The 16,887-nt window shown below is 40.3% G+C and overlaps 1 protein-coding gene across 10 annotated transcripts in view; it reads right to left on the bottom strand.

The window, feature by feature from the left end:
* The window catches only part of PTPN13 (protein tyrosine phosphatase non-receptor type 13), a 234,938-nt gene that overhangs the window by 46,996 nt on the left and 171,055 nt on the right, over positions 1-16,887 (bottom strand). For 7 of the 10 annotated variants that reach the window (XM_014600565.3, XM_019488152.2, XM_059722262.1 and 4 more), the window contains 10 exons: positions 16,495-16,648; positions 16,194-16,332; positions 15,584-15,736; positions 13,503-13,685; positions 12,544-12,706; positions 6,295-6,718; positions 6,025-6,122; positions 4,364-4,420; positions 1,555-1,644; positions 53-160 (listed from right to left, as the gene is read on the bottom strand). In XM_014600565.3, coding sequence (XP_014456051.1) covers positions 53-160; positions 1,555-1,644; positions 4,364-4,420; positions 6,025-6,122; positions 6,295-6,718; positions 12,544-12,706; positions 13,503-13,685; positions 15,584-15,736; positions 16,194-16,332; positions 16,495-16,648 — 1,569 coding nt within the window. The remainder of the gene's footprint in view (positions 1-52; positions 161-1,554; positions 1,645-4,363; positions 4,421-6,024; positions 6,123-6,294; positions 6,719-12,543; positions 12,707-13,502; positions 13,686-15,583; positions 15,737-16,193; positions 16,333-16,494; positions 16,649-16,887) is intronic. The other 3 variants (XM_059722264.1, XM_059722265.1, XM_059722269.1) reach the window with 1 other exon arrangement.

The following is a 16,887-nucleotide window of genomic DNA, read 5'->3' as shown; positions in this document are numbered from 1 at the left end:
CATTTCCCAATCTGTTACTAGAGTACAATCATCTCTAATTACATAATTTTACCTGGTTTTAAAGACCCCTCCAAGTCAGCTGGCCCTCCAGGAATAATTGAATGAATAAAAATTCCTAGATCAAGTTTTCCAGCCTTCTCCCCACCAACTATCTGAAAACCTATTTAAAAAACAACAAACACACACAGAGATATCAATCAAAAGTAATTCCATGCATTACACGCTTGTACCATGCATTTGATACCAAAGACTTACTATTCAAGCTTTCCAAGAGCACTTGAATAACGCATGTGAATTTAAAAGTGACATTCAAAAGGGAGAGATTGCCATGTGCATGATAAAGGCTTAACATTATTTCAATAAACTTTTCTTCTCTGCTTGAGTTTTATTTAAGAAATTCAGATCTGATCAAATTAGCTTTTCTGGGGTGATGGGAAAACTTGTAGAACTGGTATTTAGAGATAAAACACATTCATTCAGTGGGTGACCTTTTCATTTATTTAAAACTTCAAGTGTTGCTTGGTTGGTTAATACTTATTAATTGAAAAGTCTGAACAACATTTTGAGGAAACTCCCTCTCTCAAAAATGCAACACCCAACTCCCTTAGTCAAGACTGAAAGACCTGATCTGCAAAGGACCACCCTAGTTAAATTTTAGGAACACTAATCTTGATCTTCTCTCATTTTTCAGGTATCCTTTATGCATCTCAGAGCAGCAATAGTGGATACACACCAATCTTCTCTCTCTCTCTCTTCCCCACTCCATCTCTCACTCTCTGGCAGGCTTCAAGTTTAAGGCTCAAATATATCATATTTCACATTAGTATTTTCCTGTTTGAAAGCAGTTGCTGGTATTGCTTTAAACGTACAGAGCAATGTTCAAAGGGACATAAAAAGGGACTTTACACATGTGGGACTGGTATGAAAATATTATAAAGGAAAAAGTTGACCAAACACACCTAAGTCAGTGGCAGAGCAGGGAATGAAATCCACATCTTTTTTTCCTAGTCCTGTGCTTCAACGTGCAAATAAAAGCTCCTTCTCTAATGAAATATTATGCTACATAGTAGAAAGTTGGCTCAGAATGATTTCTGCATAGTTTTTAAAAATCTCACAGCCATCTGTGTCACTTGAACACAGACCAAACCTGAAAGCCCCAGTTATAGAACAACTTTTTTCTCTTTAGATTGCGAACAGCATTGAGATTTCTGTTAGTAGATTATAGATCTATAGAATTAAAAACTAAATGAAACTCTTATGGAGATATTAACATTGCTTTAGAAAGGCAGATACATTATCTTTATCTTCATTTTGCATATGGGGAAAAAGAGGCAAAGAATTGTCCAAGATCTCCCAGTTATTCAGAACCAGGAACAGAGCCCTAGCCCCAAATTTCAGGTCCAAAGACCAATCCACTGGCCCAGGCTGCCGCCCCCTGACCAGGATTCCTCAGTTAAAAAAAAAAAAAAAAAAAAGAAACAGTGAGAGAAACTATTTCACTTCTGGTTTCTTGTATTTAGAAACTATGGGGTATAAATGATGATATCAACTTACCTAAACCGTATTTTTCATCTTTTTTCAGATTCACCAAGGTGATCTCCCTTTCTGGTGAGGATGCTGAGGACTGACTTGTTCGTAGACAATCTATTGGATGACAAGAAAGGAACTAGACTGTCACAAAATGATATATCACAGCCTTTAAACTGATCTTCAAACCACTGTATTAATACTAAAATGTTCTTCCTATAGCTCAAAAGGTCACCTTCAAAGTTGGTACCCCAAACACAACCTATTTTCTCCAAATAGTCCCCAGGATGAAATGTCCATATAGTGCTCACTCCCAACTAAAAAGTGATTCAGATATCTTTGTCTCATCCTAAAAATTCTTTAGGAATTACTATTTGGGGGTCACAACCTGCCCTCTAATTTTGCAACTTGTTAGTCTCAAGTCAGCAAAGTGTGACAAGTCAGCATGTCCTTATGTGCTTTGCTGAATAAGGAGGGACTTAAGCCAGTGGTTTTCAAAGGTTTTAGACTAAAGACATCCGTTGGAAAATGTTAGTTTTCAGTTTGTTTTTGATTTTTGACTACAGAAAAATAACACAGCAATTCTGTTTGCAAAGAACTCAGAAAGAGCAAAAGAAGTCATAGTGCTTTTAATGCTCTGGATTCCTATTTGAAATCTCTGGGTTTATTCTGTGAATCATGCTTGTACACCAAACAGTGCTAACACTGCATGGTAGTCTGCAACACCCCTGAGGCCTTTACAGGCATTACCCGATTAACTGGTTAACTGTGCTTTTACCTGGAGACCAGTTACACATGCAAAGTAGTTATCATGCCATAAAGAGTTCACCTGATGGGGCTCCCAGCCACAGTGATGCACCAAGCCCAGCATAAAACCCCTAGGCCCTAGGGATTGTGGCAGCCATTATCCCCAGGGTTTGGAGGTGCATAAAACCTCTGGCCCTTGGGGTTCGAGGCTGCTGCAATCCCTACGGCTCCAGGGTGAGGGAAACCAACAGGCTGGAGGATTTCCTGCCCCAGGGATGCAGGGAAACCCTGTAAGGGCCAAAGGATTGCTGCAGGGATGATTGCCTCAACCCAGGAATATGGGGACCCACAGGCCAGAGGACTGAGCAGTCCTCTGGCCCTGGGAAGGACTGCAGCAATCCCATACCCCTAGGTGAGGGGATCCCCGCAGCAGTGATCCTGTAGCCCCACAGGTGTATGGGGCATTCCTGTGGCTGGAAACCCCTCAGCTGGAGTGCATGGAGCTCCCAGTCATGGGATCTTGCTTCTTAATGGTGCAGGGGGAGCCTGGGTTTGGGCTCCCCCTGCACTGACAATAAGGTTTGATGCGATCTAATGCGCAATCTCATAATCGCGCTGCCTGCCATGCATGTGTTGCATGGCAGGAGGCACAACTGTATGAATTGTGCATTAGATCCCATCACACCTTTACCTGCATATGTAGAGGGGCCCTGAAAGGATTGTAAGGCATTCCAGGATGCTGCAGCATCCTGGTTTAGAATTACTGATTTAAGACTATACTTAAAAAGTTAAACCCCAGACATTAGTGCTTTCCTACATCAGGGAAATGCACACATGGGAAATTCTGGGGGCGGGGTGTTATATGTGTGAAGGACTTCAGAAGAAACTTGCAGCTTACAGTATGTATTGTTGGCTATTCTTTGCAAATACAGCATTAAAAAAAGACAAAAAGAACCCTGCTTGCCAGAAGTCCTCTGATAACTCTGGAGCATGTATAATGCAGGAAAAGGAGAAAACATTTCAACTTCCAGCTTCTGTAAGTACATTTATGAAGGTGAAAAATGTTTCAAACCAAGATGCTCTGGCAAATGCCTGCAATTGTTTATTAACTGAATGCCAGATTTTCTGTTCAGCACAAAATATTTTGAGATAGGAGATCAATTTTGTATATGCGGAATACCAAAATATAAATAACTCTGTAGTTTAAATCCATCTTAAGCCTTTCGCTGTCAAGTTGCAAGGTTTCTGTCCATGTGGTCATTTAGCAGATGCTCAAACAAAAAATAAAACTTCACACAACAGAAAAGGACCTCAACACATTTTAGTTAGCTTTGGCATTTTCTACACTTCCAAAGCAGGTACACTTTTTCTTAAGAAGTGACAGGCAAGCAACATTAAGAACATTCAATATCTTTCTGGAACCTAAAACACTGTTATATTTTTTAACTGAACATCAAGCTACTGTAATTGCTTAAATATTAGTTAAATGTTGAAATGTAATATAGTTATTAGGTGCTAATGATTAGTAGGTTCAATTTATTGTTACAAATAAAAGCTAATATGTATAAGGAAAGTCCACAGCTATCAGGGCAACTTATAAGTCTGACCATCCAGTGAAAATATGCTAAATTTACAAAACAACTCCACAGAACAAGTCTGTAAGTACAGAATTGAATGTATTTAATATTAGCACAAGGGGTAAATATGAGGAGGGAAAAATTGCATTACTTCATATGATATACTAACTAGATTATAGCTTCCAGAATGTTTATTACTACTCCCAGACTTTAAATGTTTTAATGAAACACAAATGCTAGAAATATCTATAAAAATGATCCTTTCTTGGATTAATTTTTTTCTTTACATATGCTGCATTGTTTTAGCCTGACAAAATTGGAAGGCCCTACAACTTTATTAAAGTTATTCTTAAAAGTGGGGTTTACTTGTCTTGTTATCTGTCTTGTGATGACATTTGGAACAGGTGCGAAAGCGAAATAAAAGGGTAGTATCAATAAACTGCAAGACCACTTTAAGAGTGGGTTAAACAGTAACAAAAACTGAACTCAGTGCAAATTATTTACAAACCTACCATTTTGTTTCAATGGTGCTGATGATGCAGGATTTCCAGAACTATTGATGCTAATACCTGGGATATAAATATAACTATTAGAGATAAATATAAGTTTTTGCTCTCTGTAATTCTTGATCAGCAACACTGCACTATGATAGAATCCCACTGATTTATACCCAGAAGGGTGACTGTGCCTGAAAGCTTGCCAAGAAATTTTTTCCAGCTACTCAGTTGGTCTAATAAAAGATATCGCATCTACTTAAAGAACCTCAGCTAAATATTGGTATTCAAGTAGGTTTCTGTAAAGAAATAGATATCTTTGGAATGATTCATTTCAAGAAGATAGTGCTGAGACATGGAATAAAATATTTTAGACTTTTAAATGGAAGTAGTCATGGAGCTGTAATTATGACTAAGATTTATCTTTTTTTAACACATTTCATTTAATCTCCATCTGGAAAAGATTAGGCCAAGAAAACAGTTATTATATAATGCCCAGTGAAGTTATTGTAATTCTGTGCAAAACATTTGTGGCCTCAATCCTTTGCAGAGTCATAGCCTAGGCAGGTACGAGTGACCACGTGATAATGTCCTCTAGTTGCTGGTCCACACATACTCATAGGACACTTCTACCTTCTCAAGAAATTGAGTTCTTTAGCTCAGTTGTTGGCAGCCTTTTCTTTTTGTAGTGCTGAGGAAGCACAGTCTTTGTCTCGTAAGTATGAGCATGCATGTGTATGCAAATACAAGACAGAGTTGTCTATACTGCCAGAAGGCATATATGATGTGTGCACATCAACTGTTGTATGAGGTTATTTTTTTATACTGAAGAATCTCAGTCACTCAGACTTCGCGTTACCTAGCTTAACAAAGATAGTGGGAACACCTAAATGCGAAGTTACGACGCAGTACAACAGGGCAAGGCTGTTCAAGTAGTGGCTAGACTGCATGTAGCCCACAAACGGTTAACTTGGCACCCGCCCCAAACTCCAAAGAAAGCTCCCCCGAGCTGCTGCTCCCCTCATAGTTGTCACAGCTGGGTGCTCTAGGCTCCCCCTCCCTTCTTTCCAAGGGGCAGTGCAGTGCAGCACAGTGTAGCCTGCAATGCAGGGGGAGCCCTCAATCAAGGAGTTATGTATATAGGGGGAGCTCTTGGTGCAGTAGCTGGGAGGTCTGCCTACCCACACAGTGCTGGGAGATCTTGCAGCTTGGGAGGTGAGAGGAATCTATGACTCCTGCTGCTGTAGCTCCCAGCCCTAAGAAGTTGCACAGCCATGCATTACAAGACACTCATAACATTATTCTAACTCCAGGGACATTCTTTGGGTGTGCTTATACTGCTTCTGTGCTGATCCTGCTGCCAGGAAACAAGCCCTACCTATTCCTTCCTACTCTTTATAAATAGCAAAAGTAGTTAAATGGTGTTCAAGTTGTGAAGCCCCATCCAGCATATTTGCTGAAATGTTTATTGCTTTGAGGAGGAGGAATTTTTTGATTCATGATTATATTTTTATTTTAAAAAGGGGGAAATCCATATGTAAAAGCAATGTAAGCCAACTGCATACAGTACCTTAAAAGAATATCAAAGCAATTTGTTAGCCTGAGTGTTTACACTTTGCAGCAGAAAATATTCCGGATTTTAGTTAGCAAGTACAAAAATAATACTTTTTTGTGCTGACCTACAACATAGGCTTGACCAGTATCTTCGATGGATGATGAGTCTGATTCATTTTTCCTCCTTTCAAGACTTCTATTTAAACCTGCATGAGATTTGGAACTAAAGGGGAAGGGGAAAGAAAAGCAAAGGCGGTGAGAAGGGGGAAGGGAGAAAGGAGTGTCAACATAATAAAATAATGGTGTAAATACTAATATGGAATAAAAGAAAAGTGATGTTAAATGTAGATTTATTGCATAAAAATATATTTTTGGGAAGTAAAAGGCATTCTTACTTGTTCAGCTTTATTGCTCCTGATACTGATCCAGTATCAGATATTGGCGTCTGCTGGAAGACTCTTCCCAATAACATCTCTATTTTCTTTGGGGAGGAATCCATAGTAGCTATAACGTTTTTTCGCTGGGGGAAGATAGAGACTTGGCTCTGACTCAGATCATGAAATGATTTGCTCATGGCTTTAGGTCTTTCCTCCCAGGAAGTTTTCTCATTTTTCTCTTTAGAACAGCCAGGAAGTGGTTGGAAAAGTGAGAGCTCAGAACAGGACAGTCTCTTCAGAATTTCAGCCTCAACTGACAAAGGTCGGACTGCCAGTCTGTTAATTGTACAGCCAGCCAGACTACCTGTACTGATTGCACGGCCCATATTGAACCCTTTAACAGACTCAGCATGAAGGTTCAGGCTCCTAAAAGAAGCTCTCTCTGCAAGAAATTAGTAATTTTGCATAGATTATAATACTACAATAGCTCTTTTAAAAATATAAAACATATTTATGTAATACTTTTATATGAGATATGCATTACAAGTTTTCATTGCACATGAGGTATTTTAAACTCAGTTGTTTAGCATATAGAAATGATTTAAACAAGATGCCATGGAATCTAGCTCAGATACCCCAGTCTGGATTTAACAGTATGCACACCTCAGACTTAGTCCCCAGGCTAGTCCAGAGCACAAACATCACACAAAATATTTCTTCTAATCAGTACTGTGATTCAGATTATTTGCTGGGACTAAACTGCAATGGTGCAAAAGAGACTGTTCCTCAACCACTTTTACAAAGTGAATGATATTCCATTCTATGTCAGGACAGTTCAAAGACTTGAGGAGACATTTTGTCTGTCAATGCTCACATTATACTATTAATTTCACTAAAAGACAGAGGCCCTGCATTAACATTAATGCACAAAACTGTTAATGCAGTGTTGGGTGAAAGCCCCTCAAAAGGCCCAGTAATCTCTGAAGACTTCTCCAAAGCTTCACTGAACACTTTTGGGCTGGAACACCTTTCCAGATCCTCCTACTCTCCTTCCCCACCTGCCTTTCAACTGTTCCTGAACTACCTCTCTGCTCAAGCTGGCCTCTCTTTCAATAGCCAAAACTACTTTCTGACCCTTTGGTTCTCCCTTTTAGCTTCTCCTGGATTCCTAATCTGTGCACTACTTGTGAAATTCCTGTTTCAGGGCCCATTTAGTTTGGCAGCCTTTCCTGCTGGACACTGAATGCCATTTCACTCAGGTATATTACAGTTTGGGATTTCCTCAGTCAACAAAGTCTTTTGACATGAAACAGAATACAATTGACACTTGGAGCTTAAACAGAATAAACTCATTTGAACCCGTTAATAACCCTAATTTTAGTTCAGATATGCACGCATCTAATGCTCCTGCCTTTAAAATGCAAATTTGTATACTGCATATATATCCTCTGCACACAGGCTGGAAAAGAGATGCTTATGAACAGAAAGAAACTTAGGTGTATCTATTCACCTCCTTACAACTTAACTGGACATCCACACTTTTTGGCTGTTCCAGTACATCTACTTACAGTTCAGTAGTTACAATTTAGAAGTCCACCTGGGAACAGTTTTCACAGTAGTGGCTGAGCTACTACAGTTATGTCCTGTACTTAGAGCAGGATATAACTGCTTTAGTAGTTCAATATTCTCCATAACAAATATACAGATTTTTAATAAATGATTTATCAAAGGTGCATTTGGCATTTTTTAAAGGCAACAACTGAATACCTGTTCTTGTCTTCCAGGTCTATTACCTGCTCCAGTCACCTCTTCTAGTACCTATTCCTTGTTATATGGCAGTATTTGAAGAAAAGTCCCAGCAGCTCCACAGTTCACATCATGTCTTTTCCTTCTGTCGAGACCCCTGCCAAGACTCTTAAATGCTTATAGGAGCGAGCATGCATGCATGCACACACACACACTGTAAACAAGTCCTTCCCCTGTTTTGTTTTCCTTTTGGCTGAACATACACAAGTGCTTGAAGTCCTTCCTAATAAAACTGACTTAATCCTCAATTAATCCTTGCAAACTTTCAATGTGTTTCTTTGAGATTTTGAATATCCATTTCTAAACTTGGTATCCAGCTCCATACAGAATATTCCAAATGTGCTCTTAAGTTTGTAAGATAAAGTATCGAATGCATTGGTAAAAATAAGTTGAAATGTATTGGGAATCTCCTTTTAGACATGATGGACTGCATTTTTCAGAACCGGATTTTGGCATTATCCAAACACCAATTTATAACCTCCCTGTCACTGGTGTTTAAACTACACTGTCTAATGAAAGCAGCTAGTAGGGCTGTGCAAAGCTTTAGTCCCTGATTCAATTCGGTGGAGATTCAGCCCGATTTGGTGGCCTAATCTCTGACTCTGAATCGAATCAGAGGATCCTTTAATCTCCCTGAATCGAATCGGAACTCTTCAAATCTATTCAGAGAGATTCGGACATAGACACAGCTTTAAATGTTTTTTCCATATACCTCTAGGTAACAGGCAGTTTATGAATGCTGTGATGCTGGGGCGCACGCAGTGTCCCACAGAAGTGCAGGGTGTTCTCCAGCACACTTGGCAGTAGACCCGGAAGTAGACCAGAAGCACTTCACGTCCACTTCTGGGTCTGCCAGGGAGCACACTGGGGGCCCCCCCATATCCCCCCGGCTCGGTGGCTGGTGTCTCCTGGGTCTGGGGGGGCACCTGGGATCCACCTGCGGCTAATCGCCAAGCTGGGGGGGTGTGGAGGGCCCCCCAGTGTGCTCCCCAGTGGGCCTGGAAGTGGACTAGAAGTACTTCCAGTCCACTTCCGGTTTTGCCACTGAGCATGTAGAGGGCCCCCCACACTCCTGTGGGACGCTTCATGCACCCCAGCATCCACAAGCCGCACTGGTGCCTTGAGGTATGTAGAAAAAACGTTTAAAGCTGGGCCTATGTTTGAATCGCTGATCCTCTGAATCAGCATTGAATCTTTAGGTTCAGATTCAGCCAAATCGAATCAGGGACAGTGATCTGAAACAATGAAGAGAATCACTATCCCTGATTTGGGCCAAATCTGAATTGAATAGGGCCTGCTTCGCACACTGCCAGCAGCTAGACAGATGGCTTACTAGAGACAGTTCATAACTTTTTTTGTTCATTTATACAATTTGAAAAAGATATAAAGTAATAACTCTCAAAATTGTACACTTTCTATAAAAGTCAATCATTACTGGCTATTACCAATTTTTTCTCCCCCATGCTGCTGTATTTGGCACCTGTGTGTTATATCATGCTCCCATCAAAAGCTCTTTTGGGAAAGCCACTTTCATTTTATGTTTGTACACAGCCAGTAATAATGAGCTGACTAGGGTATCTGAACACTACTGTAGTAGGAAGGTGTTAATAATAAAGCACTATCTTGTTTATCTGTTCTGCCATAGTTTCAATTTAACTGCATATTAGTAGTGCTCTACTTTTTCCCCAAAGACTATTTTTCTTACACCATTTTCTATTCCTGCTATAACAAATGTAGCTTGGCTAATCATTTTAAAGTAGCTGGCACAAAAAGAGAGTATACAGCTGTTCAAGGGGTTTCTTGCAAAAGAGAACTGTTTTTCCCACAAAAAGTTAGATCACTTCCTACCAAGAAGACCTCCTTCCTCCCACACTAACTTGAATGGCTGAATGCTTCTCTCAAGTGTTGAGGACACCACGTGTCACACAGTATCTTCTCAATCAGGAAAATTGGCAGGCTGTCAAGTCAGTGGGCTCTCCTAAGAGCCTGCATACTTGTGTAGCTCTTCAGCCAGGGGGCATAAACACACACATGTTCCAAATCCTGGGCTATTTTCCTAGAAGTAAGAATTTATGTGAACTTTTTACCACTAGAAATGAATACCTGTCCATGGCCTTTATTTAATTCTTGCTCAGAAATGATGAATGAACTCCAAGGCTTCTGAACTTAGAGAAGGCTGCTGTGCACACAAGCAAATGTAGCCTATTAGTTTCCAGACTCCCTTAACAAAACACAAGCTGTGTAAGTGTAACAGTTACTGAGTCTGGCAGGCCAAAAAAGCCCTGTATGCAAAACTTTACTTGCTTTTTAAGTATACACCAACACTGAGTAAGAAATATGGCATGAAAGCCTCAAGCCACTTGCTCCATTTCTTTATGCCAGGGGTTGACCACCAGGGGTACACATACCCCTGGGGGTACTTGGACTGGTCCTGGGGGGTACACACGGGCAGGTGGGAATGGAGCGCTGCCGCCTCCCAGAAGTAGGGCCAGGGTGGGGTGAGGGCAGTGTTGCCCCTCTGCAGGGCAGGGAAGTTTGCATGCAGTGGCTGCCACTGCCACTGCCACACACCAGCCTGGTGAGCTTCCCTGCCCACAGAGGGGCGCCACTGCCCAGTGACCTTCCCCACCCTGCCCTGCTCCTGGGAGGCTGCGGCACTCCGTTCCTGCCTCCTCACTCAGCGTCCTGCTGTGCACCATCTCCCCCACCCCCCGCCACTTGGTTGCACACTCTTCCGCCTCCTGGCTGCATGCTACCCCCTTGTTTGGCATCTGGCTGTGCGCTACCCCCCTGCACAACAACATGCCCCCATTGCTGAAGAATGTGTGTATGCAGAATTGGGCTCCTCAGTCACCTGAGGACCCATCAAGCCTGACGGATTCATCCTCAACTCGGAGGGACTGCCAATCACCGCCCCCCACATCCCTGTTTATTGGCCGCCGGGGGTACTTAGATTAAAAAAGGTTGAAAACCTCTGCTTTATGCTAAAGAAGTGGTGCTCAACCTCCAGCCAGCAGGCCAGATCCAACCTGCAGGGCTCCCCACAGGTCCAGAAATTTGACAGTGAGTGAGTGGCAGCAATTAATATTGGGACCTCCACTGCCAGATTTCAAAGCTCTTCAGGCCAGCGGATGGGGCTTGGAGCTAGAGTTGGGGTTCTTTGCCGGGCCATCCCTGTGTGCCAGACTGGGTCATGGCCCAGCTGGCCCCACACACCAGATCAAGCCCTAGCCAGGCATGCTGGATTGTACCCAAGGACTGGATCTGCCTATGAACTGACCCTGAACCACTTCTCTGGCCTGCAGGGCTGAAGGGATTGGCACCGCTGGGATAAATGGTGTGCAATGCTTGACAGAACAAATAGGCTGCAAAGTTGTTTTCCATTATAAAAAAATCAGCACCTACACTGTCAGGGAGCCAGCCTCCAAACCCAGCTAGACTGGTAGAAATTTAGAGTGGCAGCAGTTGGAATGTGGACACATGGCTATGGAGGTAGGTCACTCAAAAACAAAGAAAGCACGAACAAAGTAAATTAAATAGTGCTTTGAGGATTGTGTAAAAGCCAGCCAAGTCAGTTGTGTTCCAGGTACGTGTCAAACTCAGCTATTTCAAAGCAGAGGGCACCATTCAAGCCAAATTAAGTCCCTAATCTAAGAAAAGGACTTGATTTGTTTTGCCTTACACACTCATTAAAATTATCTGTCCCCAAATCTCTAAAGCAACTGACTCACTTCGATAATAAATTTGTTACTGCTATCAACTACATGTTTTACTTAACATAAAAATTAGATATTCCACAGCTTTCATAGCTGGTATCATGAATTGCTTCCTCTCCAGTTTGTATTGCATTGGACCACCTCTTTTATTTGCAAATGCACTCCATTCTATAGCAGCCATGAATCAATAAGTAAAACGGAGAAGTTGCAAAAGGAAAATATTTTCAGCTGTCTTTTATACAGATGTGACTGCTGGAAAAAAGAAGACAAAGCACCAGGTGACCAAGCAACTTTTCAGACAGCATTTAGAGAACTGCTAACCTAAAGAAAATCTACTAGAACCATCGTGCTCAACCTTTTGGCCCTGTGGGATAGATAGTGGTATGGGGCCCATCTGTGGGCTGAACTGGGTCCTGGGATTGAGTCCTGGTGGCCCAGCACTGTCCCTGCCCAGCCCTGTCTGCTGGGATCAGGAGCGAGATCCAATGCATGGGACCCAGGGCTCCCCATAGGTCCCAAGATTTGACAGCACCTCTCCCCCTATGCCAAATTTCTGGACTGTGGAGAGCCCTGTGGGCCAGATGACATAGTGCCATGGGCTGGATTTGGCCCATGGGCCAGAAGTTGAGAACCCCTATATTATAACAGTCACCTTCTACAGAGGTATGATCCACATTTCAGTGAAATTGTTACAGTACTTTGTAAAATTTGTTCATATAATAATACAACCATCTCCAGTCATTACCAATATCCTGAATATCTTGGTTGCTCTGTCTGGTTCTCATCTGTAGCTGGAACTTGTGCTGGGAAGAGCACAGGTGCAGGAGATACTGACAAGTCTTACTAGTGTCAGTTTGGAAAGCATGCTTTATACCATCTGATGTGTTCTGTAGTGTTATTTTCTTTTTCTGCGAGAAAAAAGATAGAGAATAGTGATTTTTTTTAGCCTAAAATGAACATAACATTTCTGTGCACACAGATAGCAAGATATGCTGAATTTGCTAAAGCAAATCACATTTGCTGGATGAAGTTTGTTCAATATTTTGACAAACAAAAATAATTTTGATGTTATCCAGTGAAATAACAGGGCAAAAAATCAATTACATATCCCAGTCAACCTCTACTACTGCCTGCTGTTGGGTCACTAACAAACTAACAGAAACAGTCTGTACTTAGAGCCTGGGAATTTTAAAACTCTAAAGGGAATTATAAACCTAGCTGCTACTGAAAACCAATGGACCCTAGATACCCAATATATTATTTAGTTATGAAAGTGTTAACAAATTTTTGAGGCCTATTCTTCACCTTCTTTTAAGTGTTCTTGACTAGAGCTAACCAACTCTAGGTAAAATCTAAGCAATGAAAAGGCAATTTATAGTTTTCACACTGATAAGCAGTTTGAGATGGAGGCTTTTTTTTGTTTATCAGTTGCTAAATTAACACCAGTAAATTTAAAAATTGCCAAGCAATTCTGCAAGAAAGGGATAGAAATCCATCATCCTTTGTTTATACTGAGTTTGGTGCCTCTGCAGTTTACAGGCTGTACTAATACAACACTTTAAAACATCAAAGCCCGTGGTTTTACTCCTTGGAAAGAGGACTTCAGCCATACTAAAAGGTATTCACAGATCACACTGGAAAATGCTAATTTGCCAAATGCCAAAAAAATTAAAACAAGACCGAAAACTATATATACAGACATACACTAAAGGATATTTTCTTTGTTTCTCTCCAGGGGAAACGAAGAACTGGTGTCCGGACTCCATTGTGAACTTCAAAAATAATGACTCCCTTGGAACACACTCCCAGTAAGATTCCAGTTTGGGATTTCTTCTCAGGCAATACACGATGCAAATGGACTCCATATTCTGTCAGCCGCTGGCATATCTATATAAAACAATATAATGGTACATATGTGAGAATATCAGATTAATGACACTGGAAGAATCCAAAATGGTAATGCCAGCTAAAGATATATCATATGGTCATGTTTTATAGCAGTGCTTCTCAAACTATCTGATGTGGTGGACCGGCAATTTTTTTTTGCAGTGGGCCAGGGACCAGTGGCAGCAACTGCGTGTAACAGCGCTACACAAATAAGCGACCAGCTGTTTCTTTCTCTTTCCTCACCTCGCACGACATGACGTCACCTAGAGTGTTGGAACGTACGAACTGTGGCGCTATGACATCAATGTTATGCTTCTGAAAATATATTTATTTCTTTCCTGGCAACTTGCTGTGGACCAGCAACCAGTGGTCTGCGGACCACCACTTTGAGAAGCACTGTTTTATAGTATGGTACCATTTACCATACTATAAAATTTCAGTTTTTATAGCTGTTTTATAGATGAGTGTATCGTTTACTACAAACAAATGCACATATCAGTAGAAAGTGTTATAGAATATTATAGGCCATGGTTATAAGCAACCGATTGACCTGCTGAACTCCATAACAGTCAACTGCTTACTAAAAAACCCTCTAAATCTATTAATCCATTATAAACTATTTAAAATTAACATTAAAAAAAATTGTTATGGGTCACATCTTAAACCATATTTATTTTTTACTTGTTACTACCACTTTGACCTACTCAGAATGAAGTAGTATCAAACTTTGTCAGCCTGCTTGAGGTTGTAATACCTGAAAGTGTCTTACATGGTTTAAATAATGTATGTAGTAATGAGAAAACGAGGCAAACCTCTGAAGATCTGTAAATAGATTAAGGTTGAGAATCTTCTCTTGTGTGCTCTGAGTGCAATGTGAACATCTTGGAAATTTCTATTACCTTTTTTTTTGGTTAATCCTTCCTAGGATCAGACAGCTTCCTACAATAGGCCAAAACTGACTTGAGGGCTCTTACCAGAGTCCTTTTTCAAAATCCAAACACAGAATACATTTTGCTGTTGTGTTTTCTATTTGCAGTTCCTTGTGACACTTTCCAATGCTGCATATTTGCCTTGTCCATGGTCATTTGTCTAACCATGTATTGGTATAATCATTCCAATGGTTTATTAATACTTTCTAAGACTGTTTACTATTCAGTGTATCTGCATGAAGGCAACAATACTGTTTCCATTGAAGTTAAGGACAAAATTCCTATCCATTTTAGTAACTGAAAATTGGGCCCCTATACTAGCAATCTGAATAGTTAATTTAGAAAGGAAAACATTTTGGAAATATATCAGAATATGTAGGTGGTTAAATTCTCTCTTTTATCAGCAAACACAGCCTAATCGGCATATTATTGACATAGCACCTTAAAGGTTATCTGCAATAAAAAAGGAAAAAAAACAATGGAGTTAAGCAGTTTTCAAATGTTTTCAGTATTCCCTTCTTTACTGAAGCTGTTTCAAAAGACATCAGGTCCAAAATCAGGTCTGATTTTTTGTGGTATCACAAACTGGGATTCCTTTATTGTTCAAAGTAGAATTTTAGAACAGGAGAGAAAAAACAAACCCAGAGTTTTGGTTATAATATTATAAGGATCAAAATTTGTTTTAATTTGTGATGATATTTTAGTTATATACCCAGTTATGCCAGTGAAACACCTGAAGGAAGAAAATTAAAGGCTTTTCCTATCAATTTAATAGTTTCCTTTCCTCAGTGTAAGCAATTTACTTTTTAAGTAGTTCTTCTTTACCTTTTTGTCTCCTAAAGCTATGTTGGAAGTTTATGTATTCCCTTTGTTTTCCACTCCAAGTCCATTTGTTTTCATTACTCATAGTCTCCGATAGTGATTCTCATGTGAAGAAAGAAGCCATCTCTGAGAGGCATCATAACTAACCTTCAAAAATTCTAACTCTGTTTCTTTTTCAGGCGCTCCCACGTAAGTGCTGTGCAGCTTGGATAGTTCTTCTCTGATGTAGGACAGATCTAGCTTCTCTATCACTCTAGCTGGTAAATAATGTTCTAGTCGAAAATAGGACATGCCATGTACCTATAAAGCAAAGCACTTTTGTGAGATGTTTTTCATGTTAGTATATAAGCAAAACTCACAAAATACAAGTTTAAAGATAGACTTTAAACCAAGATTCTGAACCTAGATTCAGAAATAAGTTTCCCATGTGGTCTTTTACTATGGGCTTGATTTTACTCACACTGATACCAATGGGATTTATAGGGTTTGATTCAACTTCGATTGAATGCCCAAATTAGCACATTAGAATAAAATATAGAAGGGAGGATCAGTTCAACACACTGATCCAGATCTGAAGTTTAAAACTCTGTATGAAGACACATCTCTTCTCTCTCTATTAGACTTCAAAGAGCATTACAATCGCTGCAACATCAGATCAATAGAACCTCTAACCGACTGCAATAAAGTACTGATTCATACCATAGAGTACACTGCAGAAATTGAACAGCTATCATCTATAGAAAAAGGCATATCCTACCTCAGCCTGGTAATCTCCATACTCTGCCTGTAGGGCCAAGGACGCCAGTAATAAGGCTGTTTCATCATCACAGTGCATCTTCTCTTCCAGAAGATCTTTCCTTAGCTGTAGATAATACTGGTGGCATGTCAAAGTGTGCCTAGTAAGAAACACCACACAATATTGCTCCTTTCAGCAAGCTTTTCTATACAATCAAATTACATCTAATAATGTGCACAGGGAAATTGAGAATGAAACTTACAAGGTAGAGAGTGGACCTAATTAAGAGGCTGAAGAGAAAAATAAATGGCCATGTACTCACTGTATAAGACTGACATCATCCACAAAAAACTTAACACGGAAGAACAAAGTAAAGTTGACAGGAGTTTTGCTCTTTTTCTTGGGTTCATCTTTCCAACCTTCAGGAGCCACTTTACTTAGTTTTATGTCAGGATCGATGAAGAAAAATTCATTGTCTACAAGAACACAGGGACAGAAGCTTTCTGGTAAAACAGATATTTCCTCCAGGTGCATAATTAAAGCTAGGCTTATCCTTTTCCGGTTTGGTCTGGATCATTCGTTTTGAAATGAACTACATCTCTCATTTATTTTATGACAGCTAACAGAGACTTCTAACACACAACATAATGAAATATGGGAATATCATTATCAGAAGACTGAATACATGGTCCAGTAAAGTAAAAGAATCTTTCAC

This window comes from Alligator mississippiensis, chromosome 2, assembly GCF_030867095.1.
Source record: "Alligator mississippiensis isolate rAllMis1 chromosome 2, rAllMis1, whole genome shotgun sequence".
Taxonomy (NCBI): domain Eukaryota; kingdom Metazoa; phylum Chordata; order Crocodylia; family Alligatoridae; genus Alligator; species Alligator mississippiensis.
Note: the sequence above shows the minus strand (reverse complement) of the source record. Positions and strands in the feature narration are given on the sequence as shown.